Source organism: Oncorhynchus tshawytscha, linkage group LG26 (assembly GCF_018296145.1).
Source record: "Oncorhynchus tshawytscha isolate Ot180627B linkage group LG26, Otsh_v2.0, whole genome shotgun sequence".
NCBI classification, from domain to species: Eukaryota; Metazoa; Chordata; class Actinopteri; order Salmoniformes; family Salmonidae; genus Oncorhynchus; species Oncorhynchus tshawytscha.
The window spans coordinates 52,841,594-52,860,407 of record NC_056454.1 but is presented as its reverse complement, the minus strand read 5'-3'; the positions used below and the strand labels follow the sequence as shown (position 1 = coordinate 52,860,407).

At 41.0% G+C, this 18,814-nt stretch overlaps 1 protein-coding gene across 1 annotated transcript in view; it reads left to right on the top strand.

The window, feature by feature from the left end:
- Positions 1-18,814, top strand: part of myo10l3 (myosin X, like 3) — a 278,527-nt gene that overhangs the window by 224,108 nt on the left and 35,605 nt on the right. The window contains exons 33-35 of the mRNA XM_042306828.1: positions 1,019-1,226; positions 3,416-3,552; positions 5,271-5,394. Coding sequence (XP_042162762.1) covers positions 1,019-1,226; positions 3,416-3,552; positions 5,271-5,394 — 469 coding nt within the window. The remainder of the gene's footprint in view (positions 1-1,018; positions 1,227-3,415; positions 3,553-5,270; positions 5,395-18,814) is intronic.

The window sequence follows — 18,814 nt, the reverse complement described above, 5'->3', positions numbered from 1 at the left end:
GGTGTACCACAGGGGTCAATCCTGTGCCCTTTGTTATTTAGTCTCTACCAGGCCGTGGATGATAGTTATTTATACACATGGAAGAAATGCTGATGAAGTGGCAAGCAAACTAACACTATCATTGTCGAAAGTGACTGAAAGGTTCAACCACTACAGCCTCAATGTGGGGGGAAAATGGTAGCTATGTACTTAAATATCTGGGTGTTATCCTAGACCCTACTTTGAACTGTAAAAACACATCAAATATATACAGAATAGTCTTCGTACACATGTTCATGACATCAGGAACTCTCTCGACAGAGGCAGCCAAGATGGATTCTCATACAATGATTTTCTGACACCTGTCCTATTGTATCGGCAGCCAATTAAACATCCGTTAAACCCCTTTGATCTCTGTGTAAACAAGTACTTAAGATCCTGGACAGGAAGTCACATCATTACTGTCACTGGGATATTCTCACCAAGTACAATCTGTTACATTTGGACAACTTCCTTTTTCTCAGATCATCAATAATGTTGCAGCCCCACCTCTGAAAGATTTTGTCATATTAAGCTCTGAACAAAACAGAGGAGTCAGCCGGACCTCCACAAGCTAGAGGACACTGTCATTCCCCCATGAACAAACAGTCAGTGTTCCTCAGGCATTAGGAAATGGAATTCTCTCCCCTCTACCTTTTAATTAAAGCACTAGGGACTTTAAATCCTGCTCCATGGAGGTCAAAGTGTGGATCAGTCCTGCATTTGTTATACTGCTGTGTATTTAGTTAGGGAGTGTGGATGAAAATTAGCTGTGGAAACATATTTCACTGTCTGAAATTGGTTTTTATTTGCACATGGTCCCTTTAATTAAATTACAGCTTTGAGCCACAAGCAGAAAGTGTCCCTATAGCTTCTAATACAAACAGACATATGTTCTGTGATTGATTTGTATGGATGGGTAAACTGGACAGTATGACATCAGTAATGTTGATTTGCTCATCCTCTACACCTCAGTGACCCTCTGTCTGTTCTTCTCCAGGGTGAAGGAGCAGTTTCCTGGAACAGAGGTGGACATGTTTGCCCATTTCATAGGTGAGTCTCTGAAGAAGACCAAGGTCAGGGACTATGTACCGTCTCAGGAGGAGATCGTAGCCTTACTGACCAGGCAGGAAATGACTACTACGGTCTACTGCCACGGAGGAGGATCCTGCAAGATCTCCATCAACTCACACACCACCGCTGGAGAGGTAAGTGGTATGTTCCACAGCAAGAAAACCAAAAATAGTCGCTCAGACAGACGAGGGAACAAAAAAAAAAAAACTGTAATTGAACAACCAAAACCAAACAGGTGGGGTGTTAGGAGGGGTTCTGAAAGACACTCTTGGGGGGGTGTCCACTGGAAGTTGACTAGCAACAACAACTGGGACCTAAAAGACACCCAACATGAGTGTCCACTACATTTGCCCAAGAACAGGCAAATTAAATTAAAACCCACACCAAAGTTAAAGACAGGGAGTAAGCCTAAAAGTGGAGCAAAACCAATCAGGGAAATCAGATTGTCTAGAAACCAAAATAGTGAGAGCCAACTAAAGTTAACCCTCCACATCTATCAAGACAACTGGAGCAGTGGGCCAGACACTCTTAAATAACACCTGGGCCAGCACAGGGTTTAACACCTTCCCACTAACGAGATAACAAACCAGCACAGGTGAAACACATACTGACTAACGTGGTGACACCAATCGGTGCGCCCCACATGCTAACGTCCAACCTCGAAGAATAAATGGAAAGAACAAAGCCTGTAACACCTTCCACCTTAAGACCACATACACAGGACCAGCCAAAAGATTGGACACACCTACTCATTCAAGGGTTTTTCTTTACTTTGACTATTTTCTATGTATATTGTAGCATAATAGTGAAGACAAAACAACACTTATGGAATCAAGTAGTAACCAAAACAGTGTTAGATTCTTCAAAGACGCCACCCTTTGCCGTGACGACAGCTTTGCAAACGCTTGGCATTCTCTCAACCAGCTTCATGAGATAGTCACCTGGAATGCATTCCAATTAACAGGTGTGCCTTGTTAAAAGTTAATTAGTGGAATTTCTTTAATTAATGTTGTTGTGAGGTTTGATATACAGAAGATAAAAGACCAAGTCCATATTATGGCAAGAACCATTCAAAATGTGAGCTGACTTGGTCTTTTAACAAATAGGGCTATCTATCTATTTAATAAGTAAAGATAAATGACAGTCAATTCAGAGCAGAATTCAAGAACTTTGAAAAATTCTTCAAGTACAGTTACAAAAACCATCAAGCGCTATGATGAAACTGTCTCTCATGAGGACCGCCACAGGAATGGAAGACCCAGAGTTACCTCTGCTGCAGAGGATACGTTTTTATTTATTTATTTTATTTCACCTTTATTTAACAAGGTATTTATATATTATATATATAACCCTAACCCTTTATTTAACCAGGTATTTATATATATATAACCCTAACCCTTTATTTAACCAGGTATTTATATATTATATATATAACCTTAACCCTTTATTTAACCAGGTATTTATATATATATAACCCTAACCCTTTATTTAACCAGGTATTTATATATATATATAACCCTAACCCTTTATTTAACAAGGTATTTATATATATATAACCCTAACCCTTTATTTTTCAAGGTATTTATATATATATATAACCCTAACCCTTTATTTAAGGTAGGCTAGTTGAGAACAAGTTCTCATTTACAACTGTGACCTGGCCAAGATAAAGCAAAGCAGTTCGACACCTACAACAACAGAGTTACACATGGAATAATCTGGACACAGAGCTTCATAGTAGGTGATTAGAGCGACTACCATACTCATGGGAAACAAGATCCCGGACGAGCCTCCTTTTGTTATGTCCAACCTCGAAACATAAATAGAAAACCATAGCCTGTAACATACGATACTCTATATCCCTCTATGGGGTGTCCTCTACATACGATGATCTATATCCCTCTACATACGATGCTCTATATCCCTCTATGGGGTGTCCTCTACATACGATGCTCTATATCCCTCTACATACGATGATCTATATCCCTCTATGGGGTGTCCTCTACATACGATGATCTATATCCCTCTATGGGGTGTCCTCTACATACGATGATCTATATCCCTCTATGGGGTGTCCTCTACATACGATGCTCCCTCTATGGGGTGTCCTCTACATACGATGATCTATGTCCCACATCTAAACAGTCTAAGGCTTTACATCAACTCACCCACCACCCCTGGAGAGGTAAAAAATAATACATCTGTTTTCCACAATGAGTAGCAGCTGTAAAAAATACAGTCATTTCTGCCTGGGGCAATCCTGCATTGGTACATCCATTTTCTCCAGCCTGTGTTAATGTCCCTCTGTCCTGCCTGTCCCCAGGTGGTGGAGAAGTTGATCCGAGGCCTGGCCATGGAGGACAGTAGAAACATGTTTTCCCTGTTTCAACACAACAACACTACGGACCGGGCTGTGGAGAGCAGAGTCATCGTGGCTGACGTACTCGCCAAGTTTGAGAGGTGAGAGTTCAGCTGGAGAGAGAGAGATGCACAGAGAATAGCCTGGTCTCTGATCTGTTTGAGGGGTGAGAGTTCAGCTGGAGAGAGAGAGATGCAGAGAATAGCCTGGTCTCTGATCTGTTTGAGGGGTGAGAGTTCAGCTGGAGAGAGAGAGAGATGCACAGAGAATAGCCTGGTCTCTGATCTGTTTGTGCTGGCTTGTCAATCCCTATGGCCATTGACAGTTTGATTTATTTTCATTTAACCTTTATTTAACTAGGCAAGTCAGTTAAGAACAAATTCTTAATTACAATGATGGCCTCCTGCGGGGACGGGGGCTGGCATTTAAAATTGAGGACAAAACACACATCCCGACAAGAGACAACACAACACGACATAAAGAGAGACCTAAAGACAACAACATAGCAAGGCAGCAACACATGACAACACAGCATGGTAGCTACACAACATGACAACACAGCATGGTAGCAACACAACATGGTAGCAACACAACACGACAACATGGTAGCAACACAACACGACAACATGGTAGCAACACAACATGACAACAACATGGTAGCAACACAACATGACAACAACATGGTAGCAACACAACATGACAACACAGCATGGTAGTAACACAACATGACAACAACATGGTAGCAACACAACATGACAACAACATGGTAACAACACAACCTAGCAGTAGCACAACATGGTCACAGCACCAAACAGGGTACAAACATTATTGGTCACAGACAACAGCACAAAGGGCAAGAAGGTAGAGACAACAATACATCACGCAAAGCAGTCACAACTGTCAGTATGAGTGTCCATGATTGAGTCTTTGAATGAAGAGATGGAGATCAAACTGTCCAGTTTGAGTGTTTGTTGCAGCTCGTTCCAGTCGCTAGCTGCAGCGAACTGAAAAGAGGAGCAACCCAGGGATGTTTGTGCTTTGGGAACCTTTAACAGAATGTGACTGGCAGAACGGGTGTTGTATATGGAGGATGAGGGCTGCAGTAGATGGAGAGTAGTATAGAGTGCAGTGATGTGTCCTATAAGGAACATTGGTGGCAAATCTGATGGCTGAATGGCAAAGAACATCTAGCCGCTCGAGAGCACCTTTACCTGACGATCTATAAATTATGTCTCTGTAATCTAGCATGGGTAGGAGGGTCATCTGAATCAGGTTTAGTTTGGCAGCTGGGGTGAAAGTGGAGCGATTACAATAGAGGAAACCAAGTTTAGATATAACCTTAGCCTGCAGCTTTGATATGTGCTTAGAGAAGAACAGTGTACCATCTAGCCATACTCCCAAGTACTTGTATGAGGTGACTACCTCAAGCTCTAAACCCTCAGAGGTAGTAATCACACCTGTGGGAAGAGGGACATTCTTCTTACCAAACCACATTACCTTTGTTTTGAGGTGTTCAGATCAAGGTTAAGGGTGGAGAAAGCTTGTTGAACATAGGGAAAAGTTAGCAAGACAACACAAACAGATCTGGGACCAGTTTACATGACCCACAAACCTCTTTGATATTATTACTATATTTCTGCTAAAACGAGGGTCTGAAATTGGTTTGGTTGATTGACTGATTGGTTGACTGATTGGTTTGGTTGGTTGGTTTGGTTGATTGAGTGATTGGTTGACTGACTGGTTTGGTTGGTTGACTGACTGGTTTGGTTGATTGACTGATTGGTTTGGTTGATTGACTGATTCATTGATTGATTTCCAGGCTGTCAGGCAGTGAGGAAGTAGAGGAGGAGGGACAGTGGAAGCTCTACTTCAAACTCTACTGTTTCCTGGATGTAGAGAGCATGCCCAAGGAAGGGGTGGAGTTCGCTTTCATGTTCGAACAGGTTAGTCACCTCCATTTTGTTTTATTATTAGAAAGCACCTGAGTAGAAAAGTGTATACAATGTGCCTTAGTGTCTTTTCAATTGCAATTCATTGACTTGTTGCAAACCTTCTTAGTTTCCATCTTCTTGCAATTTTTCTGTCCTCTTCCCTTTTTTTTTGGAAGGCTTAAGCAAGCGCCCCGTTCCCATAGAAACCTCGGGCCAGAATAGCTGTATCAATTCACTGACCTTTGTCTCTTTAATGTTTGGTTGATTGGTTGATTGGTTGGTTGATTGGTTGATTGACTGATTGGTTTGTCTTTTTAATGTTGAGATTTCTACATGCTCTACTCAGATACAAGATTCAGAGTGTTGCAATGTTGTTTTTCTTTACTAAAGGGGCGACTCCTTGTAGTACTCTGAGACGCTCAGGGGGTTCAAATATGGGGGACGAGGACAGGAGGTTGATAGGCATCAAGTTTTTAAAAAAGTAAATGTATTTCAGAAGCTCAGAAGAAAACATGAGGAAGAAAGCGGACAAGTTCAAGTTATATATATTATTAGTTATATATATTTTGAAACAATCTGGACAAGAGTAGATGTTGCGAGAAAATGGCGGCAGGGTCGAGGGAACAAGGGAAAACCCTGGGGAAAGTACAAAGGTACAAAGGTACAAAAATGGAAAACAGTACTTCAGTAGTTCAGAACATGAAGTTGATGAGACATGGAGTTTGAAAGAGTTGAAAAGCGAGAGGATGAAGGTTTTAAAAATGGAGGAGCAGATTCGGAACTGCACGGTGTGGAGAGTGGAATGAAAGGAAAGGATGACGAAGATGATTCTGGCCCAGTTGGATTTTCAGAGAGAATAAATCCTTCTGGCTGATCCATATATGGTGTCAGGTTGGGTGGAGAAGAGATTTAGGACTGTTGTGTCAAAGTAACTTAAAGTGGACTTGTGGTGATTTTTTTTTGTGCGTTTTTTCCACCCAGAGGGAGCAGTTCTTGCTCTTAGGGACAAGAACTGACTTGCTTTGCTCTCTGGAGTAGGGCGCTGAGTCTTTACCCAACAAAGTCAAGTTCGGATGTGTCAGTTATCCAGTGAGAAATTTTGTCCCGAACCCATTATGGTGTTTTAGGTGCCAAGCTTATGGTCACGTTGCAGCAGTGGGTAAAGGGAGATTTCTAGACGTGAGAAGCAGAAGGGCATGAGACAAAGCAATGTGCAGCAGTGGAGGCTGCTGATGGGAGGACGGCTCATAATTATTTGTATTTATTATGGATCCCCATTAGTTCCTGCCAAGGCAGCAGCTACTCTTCCTGGGGTTTGTTATGGATCCCCATTAGTTCCTGTCAAGGCAGCAGCTACTCTTCCTGGGGTTTATTATGGATCCCCATTAGTTCCTGCCAAGGCAGCAGCTACTCTTCCTGGGGTTTATTATGGATCCCCATTAGTTCCTGCCAAGGCAGCAGCTACTCTTCCTGAGGTACAAACATATTAAAGCACTTACATTACATGTATAACAAAAGATAAAACAGTACATCATGTAACATTATTACACTACTACATATCTACAATACATAATGCTTAATACCACCATTCAACAATATCATAATGTGTGTGTATGCATGCGTCTGTACCTTTTGTGTGTGTGTCTCTTCACAGTCCCCGTTGTTCTAAAGGTGTGTTTTTACCTGTTGTTTTTTTAAATCTGATTTTACTGCTGCATCACCTGATGTGGAATGAGGCTCTATGTAGTACTGTGGAATAGAGTTCCATGTAGTCATGGCTCTATGTAGTACTGTGGAATAGAGTTCCATGTAGTCATGGCTCTATGTGGTACTGTGGAATAGAGTTCCATGTAGTCATGGCTCTATGTAGTACTGTGGAATAGAGTTCCATGTAGTCATGGCTCTATGTGGTACTGTGGAATAGAGTTCCATGTAGTCAAAACTGTATAATGGCTGGAATGCAGTGCAATTCACTCCAGCCAATTTTAGGAGCCGTCCTCCCCTCAGCAGCCACACCTAATGTGTAGTATGGGTGGAAAAAGTAGTTAACTGTAGGGGTTCCCGTGGTGCTGGAGAGCTGTCCGGTGAGAGAGAGGCAGGTTGAGGTTGATCCTGTGTTGCTCAGTTGGTAGAGCATGGTGCTTGGAATGCCAGGGATGTGGGTTCAATTCCCACTGGGGACCAGAAAGAAAATATATGTACTCATTACTCTTAAGTCGCTCTGGATAAGAGCAGCTGCTGAATGAAATGTAAATAGTGGTGAGGTTTTAATGGGTGTAGGGTTAGTTGGTAGTGAGGTTTTAATGGGTGTAGGGTTAGTTGGTATAGTAGTGAGGTTTTAATGGGTGTAGGGTTAGTTGGTATAGTAGTGAGGTTTTAATGGGTGTAGGGTTAGTTGGTATAGTAGTGAGGTTTCAATGGGTTCAGGGTTAGTTGGTAGTGAGGTTTTAATGTGTGTAGGGTTAGTTGGTATAGTAGTGAGGTTTTAATGGGTGTAGGGTTAGTTGTTGGTAGTGAGGTTTTAATGGGTACAGGGTTAGTTGGTAGTGAGGTTTTAATGGGTACAGGGTTAGTTGGTAGTGAGGTTTTAATGGGTACAGGGTTAGTTGGTAGTGAGGTTTTAATGGGTACAGGGTTAGTTGGTAGTGAGGTTTTAATGGGTACAGGGTTAGTTGGTACAGTAGTGAGGTTTTAATGGGTACAGGGTTAGTTGGTATAGTAGTGAGGTTTTAATGGGGTAGGGTTAGTTGGTATAGTAGTGAGGTTTTAATGGGGTAGGGTTAGTTGGTATAGTAGTGAGGTTTTAATGGGGTAGGGTTAGTTGGTGGTGAGGTTTTAATGGGTACAGGGTTAGTTGGTATAGTAGTGAGGTTTTAATGTGTGTAGGGTTAGTTGGTATAGTAGTGAGGTTTTAATGGGTACAGGGTTAGTTGGTATAGTGGGGAGGTTTTAATGGGGTAGGGTTAGTTGGTGGTGAGGTTTTAATGGGTACAGGGTTAGTTGGTATAGTAGTGAGGTGTTAATGGGTGTAGAGTTAGTTGGTATAGTAGTGAGGTGTTAATGGGTGTAGGGTTAGTTGGTAGTGAGGTTTTAATGGGTGTAGGGTTAGTTGGTAGTGAGGTTTTAATGGGTGCAGGGTTAGTTGGTAGTGAGGTTTTAATGGGTGCAGGGTTAGTTGGTATAGTGGTGAGGTTTTAATGGGTGTAGGGTTAGTTGGTAGTGAGGTTTTAATGGGTGTAGGGTTAGTTGGTATAGTAGTGAGGTTTTAATGGGTGCAGGGTTAGTTGGTACAGTAGTGCAGTTTTAATGTGTGTAGGGTTAGTTGGTAGTGAGGTGTTAATGGGGTAGGGTTAGTTGGTATAGTAGTGAGGTTTTAATGGAGATGGGTTAGTTGGTGGTGAGGTTTTAATGGGTACAGGGTTAGTTGGTATGGTAGTGAGGTTTTAATGGGGTAGGGTTAGTTGGTATAGTAGTGAGGTTTTAATGGGTGTAGGGTTAGTTGGTAGTGAGGTTTTAATGGGTGTAGGGTTAGTTGGTGGTGAGGTTTTAATGGGTGTAGGGTTAGTTGGTATAGTGGTGAGGTTTTAATGGGTACAGGGTTAGTTGGTATAGTGGTGAGGTTTTAATGGGGTAGGGTTAGTTGGTATAGTAGTGAGGTTTTAATGGGGTAGGGTTAGTTGGTATAGTGGTGAGGTTTTAATGGGGTAGGGTTAGTTGGTATAGTAGTGAGGTTTTAATGGGTGTAGGGTTAGTTGGTATAGTGGTGAGGCTTTAATGTGTGTAGGGTTAGTTGGTAGTGAGGTTTTAATTGGTGTAGGGTTAGTTGGTAGTGAGGTTTTAATTGGTGTAGGGTTAGTTGGTAGTGAGGTTTTAATGGGGTAGGGTTAGTTGGTATAGTAGTGAGTTTTTATTGGATGCAGGGTTAGTTAGTATAGTAGTGAGGTTTTAATGGGTACAGGGTTAGTTGGTAGTGAGGTTTTAATGGGTACAGGGTTAGTTGGTATAGTAGTGAGGTTTTAATGGGTAGGGTTAGTTGGTATAGTAGTGAGGTTTTAATGGGTGTAGGGTTAGTTGGTATAGTAGTGAGGTTTTAATGGGTGTAGGGTTAGTTGGTAGTGAGGTTTTAATGGGTGTAGGGTTAGTTGGTGGTGAGATTTTAATGGGTACAGGGTTAGTTGGTATAGTAGTGAGGTTTTAATGGGTGTAGGGTTAGTTGGTATAGTGGTGAGGTTTTAATGGGGTAGGGTTAGTTGGTATAGTAGTGAGGTTTTAATGGGGTAGGGTTAGTTGGTATAGTAGTGAGGTTTTAATGGGGTAGGGTTAGTTGGTATAGTAGTGAGGTTTTAATGGGTGTAGGGTTAGTTGGTAGTGAGGTTTTAAGTGTAGGGTTGTTGGTATATTGGTGTGGTTTTAATGGGTACAGGGTTAGTTGGTATATTAGTGAGGTTTTAATGGGTACAGGGTTAGTTGGTAGTGAGGTTTTAATGGGTGTAGGGTTAGTTGGTATAGTAGTGAGGTGTTAATGGGTGTAGGGTTAGATGGTATAGTAGTGAGGTGTTAATGGGTGTAGGGTTAGTTGGTATAGTTGTGAGGTTTTAATGGGTGTAGGGTTAGTTGGTAGTGAGGTTTTAATGGGTGTAGGGTTAGTTGGTATAGTAGTGAGGTTTTAATGGGGTAGGGTTAGTTGGTATAGTAGTGAGGTTTAATGGGGGTAGGGTTAGTTGGTATAGTAGTGAGGTTTTAATGGGGGTAGGGTTAGTTGGTATAGTAGTGAGGTTTTAATGGGTACAGGGTTAGTTGGTATAGTAGTGAGGTTTGGTATAGTGGTGTGGGGGTTTTACAGGGTTAGTTGGTATAGTAGTGAGGTTTTAATGGGTGTAGGGTTAGTTGGTATAGTAGTGAGGTTTTAATGGGTGTAGGGTTAGTTGGTATAGTAGTGAGGTTTTAATGGGTGTAGGGTTAGTTGGTATAGTAGTGAGGTTTTAATGGTATAGTTGTGAGGTTTTAATGGGTGTAGGGTTAGTTGGTAGTGAGGTTTTAATGGGTGTAGGGTTAGTTGGTATAGTTGGGAGGTTTTAATGGGGTAGGGTTAGTTGGTATAGTAGTGAGGTTTTAATGGGTGTAGGGTTAGTTGGTATAGTAGTGAGATTTTAATGGGGTAGGGTTAGTTGGTATAGTAGTGAGGTTTTAATGGGGTAGGGTTAGTTGGTATAGTAGTGAGGTTTTAATGGGTGTAGGGTTAGTTGGTATAGTAGTGAGGTTTTAATGGGTGTAGGGTTAGTTGGTATAGTAGTGAGGTTTTTAATGGGTGTAGGGTTAGTTGGTAGTGAGGTTTTAATGGGTGTAGGGTTAGTTGGTTAGTTGGTATAGTGGGAGGTTTTAGTGTAGGGTTGGTATAGTAGTGAGGTTTTAATGGGTACAGGGTTAGTTGGTATATTAGTGAGGTTTTAATGGGTGTAGGGTTAGTTGGTATAGTGAGGTTTTAATGGGTGTAGGGTTAGTTGGTATAGTAGTGAGGTTTTAATGGGTGTAGGGTTAGTTGGTATAGTAGTGAGGTTTTAATGGTGTAGGGTTAGTTGGTATAGTAGTGAGGTTTTAATGGGTGTAGGGTTAGTTGGTAGTGAGGTTTTAATGGGTGTAGGGTTAGTTGGTATAGTAGTGAGGTTTTAATGGGGTAGGGTAGGGTTAGTTGGTATAGTGGGGAGGTTTTAATGGGGTAGGGTTAGTTGGTATAGTAGTGAGGTTTTAATGGGTGTAGGGTTAGTTGGTAGTGAGGTTTTAATGGGTGTAGGGTTAGTTGGTAGTGAGGTTTTAATGGGGTAGGGTTAGTTGGTATAGTAGTGAGGTTTTAATGGGTACAGGGTTAGTTGGTATAGTAGTGAGTTTTTAATGTGTTTAGGGTTAGTTGTTATAGTAGTGAGGTTGTAATGGGGTAGGGTTAGTTGGTATAATGGGGAGGTTTTAATGGGGTAGGGTTAGTTGGTATAGTAGTGAGTTTTTAATGTGTTTAGGGTTAGTTGTTATAGTAGTGAGGTTGTAATGGGGTAGGGTTAGTTGGTATAATGGGGAGGTTTTAATGGGGTAGGGTTAGTTGGTATAGTAGTGAGGTGTTGGTGTAGTGGTGCGGTTTTAATGGGTACAGGGTTAGTTGGTATAGTAGTGAGGTTTTAATGGGTGTAGGGTTAGTTGGTAGTGAGGTTTTAATGGTATAGTAGTGAGGTGTTAATGGGTGTAGGGTTAGTTGGTATAGTTGTGAGGTTTTAATGGGTGTAGGGTTAGTTGGTAGTGAGGTTTTAATGGGTGTAGGGTTAGTTGGTAGTGAGGTTTTAATGTGTGTAGGGTTAGTTGGTATAGTTGGGAGGTTTTAATGGGGTAGGGTTAGTTGGTATAGTAGTGAGGTTTTAATGGGTGTAGGGTTAGTTGGTATAGTAGTGAGGTTTTAATGGGGTAGGGTTAGTTGGTATAGTAGTGAGGTGTTAATTGGTGTAGGGTTAGTTGGTGTAGTAGTGAGGTTTTAATGGGTGTTGGGTTAGTTGGTATAGTGGTGAGGTTTTAATGTGTGTAGGGTTAGTTGGTAGTGAGGTTTTAATGTGTGTAGGGTTAGTTGGTAGTGAGGTTTTAATGGGTGTAGGGTTAGTTGGTATAGTAGTGAGGTGTTAATGGGTGTTGGGTTAGTTGGTATAGTGGTGAGGTTTTAATGGGTACAGGGTTAGTTGGTAGTGAGGTTTTAATGGGTGTAGGGTTAGTTGGTATAGTAGTGAGGTGTTAATGGGTGTAGGGTTAGTTGGTATAGTTGTGAGGTTTTAATGGGTGTAGGGTTAGTTGGTAGTGAGGTTTTAATGGGTGTAGGGTTAGTTGGTAGTGAGGTTTTAATGGGTGTAGGGTTAGTTGGTAGTGAGGTTTTAATGGGTGTAGGGTTAGTTGGTAGTGAGGTTTTAATGGGTGTAGGGTTAGTTGGTAGTGAGGTTTTAATGGGTGTAGGGTTAGTTGGTAGTGAGGTTTTAATGGGTGTAGGGTTAGTTGGTAGTGAGGTTTTAATGGGTGTAGGGTTAGTTGGTATAGTAGTGAGGTTTTAATGGGTGTAGGGTTAGTTGGTATAGTGGGGAGGTTTTAATGGGGTAGGGTTAGTTGGTATAGTAGTGAGGTTTTAATGGGTGTAGGGTTAGTTGGTATAGTAGTGAGGTTTTAATGGGTGTAGGGTTAGTTGGTATAGTGAGGTTTTAATGGGTGTAGGGTTAGTTGGTAGAGGTTTTAATTGTGTAGGGTTAGTTATAGTAGTGAGGTTTTAATGGGTGTAGGGTTAGTTGGTATAGTAGTGAGGTTTTAATGGGGTAGGGTTAGTGGGGAGGTTTTAATGGGGTAGGGTTAGTTGGTATAGTAGTGAGGTTTTAATGGGGTAGGGTTAGTTGGTATAGTAGTGAGGTTTTAATGGGTGTAGGGTTAGTTGGTATAGTGGTGAGGTTTTAATGGGTGCAGGGTTAGTTGGTATAGTAGTGAGGTTTTAATGGGTACAGGGTTAGTTGGTAGTGAGGTTTTAATGGGTGTAGGGTTAGTTGGTATAGTGGTGAGGGTTTAATGGGGTAGGGTTAGTTGGTATAGTAGTGAGGTTATAATGGGTGTAGGGTTAGTTGGTATAGTAGTGAGGTTATAATGGGTGTAGGGTTAGTTGGTATAGTAGTGAGGTTTTAATGGGTGTAGGGTTAGTTGGTATAGTAGTGAGGTGTTGGTGTAGTGGTGCGGTTTTAATGGGTACAGGGTTAGTTGGTATAGTAGTGAGGTTTTAATGGGTGTAGGGTTAGTTGGTAGTGAGGTGTTAATGGGTGTAGGGTTAGTTGGTATAGTGGTGAGGTTTAATGGGTGTAGGGTTAGTTGGTACAGTGGTGAGTTTTAATGTGTGTAGGGTTAGTTGGTAGTGAGGTGTTAATGGGGTAGGGTTAGTTGGTATAGTAGTGAGGTTTTAATGGGGTAGGGTTAGTTGGTATAGTAGTGAGGTTTTAATGGGTGTAGGGTTAGTTGGTATAGTAGTGAGGTTTTAATGGGTGTAGGGTTAGTTGGTATAGTAGTGAGCTTTTAATGGTGTAGGGTTAGTTGGTAGTGAGGTTTTAATGGGTAGGGTTAGTTGGTATAGTAGTGAGGTTTTAATGGGTGTAGGGTTAGTTGGTATAGTAGTGAGGTTTTAATGGGTACAGGGTTAGTTGGTAGTGAGGTTTTAATGGGTGTAGGGTTAGTTGGTATAGTAGTGAGGTTTAATGGGTGTAGGGTTAGTTGGTATAGTAGTGAGGTTTTAATGGGTGTAGGGTTAGTTGGTATAGTAGTGAGGTTTTAATAGGGTTAGTTGGTATAGTAGTGAGGTGTTGGTATAGTGGTGTGGTTTTAATGGGTACAGGGTTAGTTGGTATAGTAGTGAGGTTTTAATGGGTACAGGGTTAGTTGGTAGTGAGGTTTTAATGGGTGTAGGGGGTTGGTATAGTAGTGAGGTTTTAATGGGTGTAGGGTTAGTTGGTATAGTAGTGAGGTTTAATAAGGTGTAGGGTTAGTTGGTATAGTGTGAGGTTTTAATAGGTGTAGGGTTAGTTGGTATAGTGAGGAGTTTTAATGGGTGTAGGGTTAGTTGGTATAGTTAGTGAGGTTTTAATGGGGGTAGGGTTAGTTGGTATAGTAGTGAGGTTTTAATGGGTGTAGGGTTAGTTGGTATAGTAGTGAGATTTTAATGGGGTAGGGTTAGTTGGTATAGTAGTGAGGTTTTAATGGGGTAGGGTTAGTTGGTATAGTAGTGAGGTTTTAATGGGTGTAGGGTTAGTTGGTATAGTAGTGAGGTTTTAATGGGTGTAGGGTTAGTTGGTATAGTAGTGAGGTTTTAATGGGTGTAGGGTTAGTTGGTAGTGAGGTTTTAATGGGTGTAGGGTTAGTTGGTATAGTAGTGAGGTGTTGGTATAGTGGTGCGGTTTTAATGGGTACAGGGTTAGTTGGTATATTAGTGAGGTTTTAATGGGTGTAGGGTTAGTTGGTAGTGAGGTTTTAATGGGTGTAGGGTTAGTTGGTATAGTAGTGAGGTGTTAATGGGTGTAGGGTTAGTTGGTATAGTAGTGAGGTGTTAATGAGTGTAGGGTTAGTTGGTATAGTAGTGAGGTGTTAATGGGTGTAGGGTTAGTTGGTATAGTTGTGAGGTTTTAATGGGTGTAGGGTTAGTTGGTATAGTAGTTTTAATGTTGGTATAGTAGTGATTTTAATGGGTGTAGGGTTAGTTGGTATAGTAGTGAGGTTTTAATGGGTGTAGGGTTAGTTGTATAGTAGTGAGGTTTTAATAGGTGTAGGGTTAGTTGGTATAGTGAGGTTTTAATAGGTGTAGGGTTAGTTGGTATAGTAGGGAGGTTTTAATGGGGTAGGGTTAGTTGGTATAGTAGTGAGGTTTTAATGGGTGTAGGGTTAGTTGGTATAGTAGTGAGGTTTTAATGGGGTAGGGTTAGTTGGTATAGTAGTGAGGTTTTAATGGTGTAGGGTTAGTTGGTATAGTAGTGAGGTTTTAATGGGTGTAGGGTTAGTTGGTATAGTAGTGAGGTTTTAATGGTGTAGGGTTAGTTGGTAGTGAGGTTTTAATAGGTGTAGGGTTAGTTGGTAGTGAGGTTTTAATAGGTGTAGGGTTAGTTGGTATAGTAGTGAGGTTTTAATGGGTGTAGGGTTAGTTGGTATAGTGGTGAGGTTTTAATGGGTACAGGGTTGGTTAGTAGTGAGTTTTAATGGGTGTAGGGTTAGTTGGTATAGTAGTGAGTTTTAATGGGTGTAGGGTTAGTTGGTATAGTAGTGAGGTTTTAATGGGTGTAGGGTTAGTTGGTAGTGAGGTTTTAATGGGTGTAGGGTTAGTTGGTATAGTAGTGGTTTTAATGGGTGTAGGGTTAGTTGGTAGTGAGGTTTTAATGGTAGGGTTAGTTGGTAGTAGAGGTTTTAATGGGTGTAGGGTTAGTTGGTAGTGAGGTTTTAATAGGTGTAGGGTTAGTTGGTAGTGAGGTTTTAATGGGTGTAGGGTTAGTTGGTAGTGAGGTTTTAATGGGTGTAGGGTTAGTTGGTAGTGAGGTTTTAATGGGTGTAGGGTTAGTTGGTATAGTAGTGAGGTTTTAATGGGGTAGGGTTAGTTGGTATAGTAGTGAGGTGTTAATGGGTGTAGGGTTAGTTGGTATAGTAGTGAGGTTTTAATGGGTGTAGGGTTAGTTGGTAGTGAGGTTTTAATGGGGTAGGGTTAGTTGGTAGTGAGGTTTTAATGGGTGTAGGGTTAGTTGTTATAGTAGTGAGGTTTTAATGGGGTAAGGTTAGTTGGTATAGTAGTGAGGTTTTAATGGGTGTAGGGTTAGTTGGTATAGTAGGAGGTTTTAATGGGGGTAGGGTTAGTTGGTATAGTAGTAGAGGTTTTAATGGGGTAGGGTTAGTTGGTATAGTAGTGAGGTTTTAATGGGTGTAGGGTTAGTTGGTATAGTAGGGAGGTTTTAATGGGTGCAGGGTTAGTTGGTATAGTAGTGAGGTTTTAATGGGTACAGGGTTAGTTGGTAGTGAGGTTTTAATGGGTGTAGGGTTAGTTGGTATAGTAGTGAGGGTTTAATGGGGTAGGGTTAGTTGGTATAGTAGTGAGGTTTTAATGGGTGTAGGGTTAGTTGGTATAGTAGTGAGGTTTTAATGGGTGTAGGGTTAGTTGGTATAGTAGTGAGGTTTTAATGGGTGTAGGGTTAGTTGGTATAGTAGTGAGTTTTAATAGGTGTTGGTGTATAAGTGAGGTTTTAATGGGTACAGGGTTAGTTGGTATAGTAGTGAGGTTTTAATGGGTGTAGGGTTAGTTGTATAGTAGTGAGGTTTTAATGGGTGTAGGGTTAGTTGGTATAGTAGTGAGGTTTTAATAGGTGTAGGGTTAGTTGGTATAGTAGTGAAGTTTTAATGGTGTAGGGTTAGTTGGTAGTGAGGTTTTAATGTGTAGGGTTAGTTGGTAGTGAGGTTTTAATGGGGTAGGGTTAGTTGGTATAGTAGTGAGGTTTTAATGGGTGTAGGGTTAGTTGGTATAGTAGTGAGGTTTTAATGGGTGTAGGGTTAGTTGGTATAGTAGTGAGGTTTTAATGGTGTAGGGTTAGTTGGTAGTGAGGTTTTAATGGGTGTAGGGTTAGTTGGTATAGTAGTGAGTTTTAATAGGATGCAGGGTTAGTTGGTATAGTAGTGAGGTTTTAATGGGTACAGGGTTAGTTGGTAGTGAGGTTTTAATGGGTGTAGGGTTAGTTGGTATAGTAGTGAGGGTTTAATGGGGTAGGGTTAGTTGGTATAGTAGTGAGGTTATAATGGGGGTAGGGTTAGTTGGTATAGTAGTGAGGTTTTAATGGGTGTAGGGTTAGTTGGTATAGTAGTGAGGTGTTGGTATAGTGGTGTGGTTTTAATGGGTACAGGGTTAGTTGGTATATTAGTGAGGTTTTAATGGGTACAGGGTTAGTTGGTAGTGAGGTTTTAATGGGTGTAGGGTTAGTTGGTATAGTAGTGAGGTGTTAATGGGTGTAGGGTTAGATGGTATAGTAGTGAGGTGTTAATGGGGTAGGGTTAGTTGGTATAGTAGTAGAGATTTTAATAGGTGCAGGGTTAGTTGGTATAGTAGTGGTTTTAATGGGGTAGGGTTAGTTGGTATAGTAGTGAGTTTTAATAGGTGTAGGGTTAGTTGGTATAGTAGTGAGGTTTTAATGGGTGTAGGGTTAGTTGGTATAGTAGTGAGGGTTTTAATGGGTGTAGGGTTAGTTGGTATAGTGAGGTTTTAATGGGTTAGTTGGTATAGTAGTGGTTTAATAGTGAGGGTTAGTTGGTATAGTAGTGAGGTTTTAATGGGTACAGGGTTAGTTGGTATAGTAGTGAGGTTTTAATGGGTGCAAGGGTTAGTTGGTATAGTGAGGTTTTAATGGGTGTAGGGTTAGTTGGTATAGTAGTGAGGTTTTAATAGGGTAGGGTTAGTTGGTATAGTAGTGAGGTTTTAATAGGTGTAGGGTTAGTTGGTATAGTAGTGAGGTTTTAATGGGGTAGGGTTAGTTGGTATAGTAGTGAGGTTTTAATGGGTGTAGGGTTAGTTGGTATAGTAGTGAGTTTTAATGGGTGTAGGGTTAGTTGGTATAGTTGTGAGGTTTTAATGGGTGTAGGGTTAGTTGGTATAGTAGTGAGTTTTAATGGGTGTAGGGTTAGTTGGTATAGTAGTGAGGTTTTAATAGGTGTAGGGTTAGTTGGTATAGTAGTGAGGTTTTAATAGGTGTAGGGTTAGTTGGTATAGTAGTGAGGTTTTAATGGGTGTAGGGTTAGTTGGTATAGTGAGGTTTTAATAGGGGTAGGGTTAGTTGGTATAGTAGTGAGGTTTTAATAGGTACAGGTAGGGTTAGTTGGTATAGTAGTGAGGTTTTAATAGGTGTAGGGTTAGTTGGTATAGTAGTGAGGTTTTAATAGGTGTAGGGTTGGTTGGTATAGTAGGAGGTTTTAATAGGTAGGGTTAGTGGTATATAGTAGTGAGGTTTTAATAGGTGTAAGGTTAGTTGGTATAGTAGGAGGTTTTAATGGGTGTAGGGTTAGTTGGTATAGTAGTGAGGTTTTAATAGGGGTAGGGTTAGTTGGTATAGTAGGGAGGTTTGGTAGTAGTGAGGTTTTAATGGGTACAGGGTTAGTTGGTATAGTAGTGAGGTTTTAATAGGTGTAGGGTTAGTTGGTAGTGAGGTTTTAATGGTTATAGTAGTGAGGTTTTAATGGTGTAGGGTTAGTTGGTATAGTAGTGAGATTTTAATAGGTGTAGGGTTAGTTGGTATAGTAGTGAGTTTTAATAGGTGTAGGGTTTAGTTGTAGTAGTGAGGTTTTAATAGGGTGTAGGGTTAGTTGGTATAGTAGTGAGGTTTTAATGGGGTAGGGTTAGTTGGTATAGTAGTGAGGTTTTAATGGGTGTAGGGTTAGTTGGTATAGTAGTGAGGTTTTAATGGGGTAGGGTTAGTTGGTATAGTAGTGAGGTTTTAATAGGTGTAGGGTTAGTTGGTATAGTAGTGAGGTTTTAATAGGGTGTAGGGTTAGTTGGTATAGTAGAGGTTTTAATAGGTGTAGGGTTAGTTGGTAGTGAGGTTTTAATAGGGTAGGGTTAGTTGGTAGTGAGAGTTTTAATGGGTGTAGGGTTAGTTGGTATAGTGAGGTTTTAATGGGTGTAGGGTTAGTTGGTATAGTAGTGAGGTTTTAATGGGTACAGGTTAGTTGGTAGTAGTGAGGTTTTAATGGGTGTAGGGTTAGTTGGTATAGTAGTGAGGTTTTAATGGGTAAGGGTTAGTTGGTATAGTAGTGAGGTTTTAATGGGTGTAGGGTTAGTTGGTAGTAGAGGTTTTAATAGGTGTAGGTTAGTTATAGTAGTGCGGTTTTAATAGGTGCAAGGGTTAGTTGGTATAGTAGAGGTTTTAAT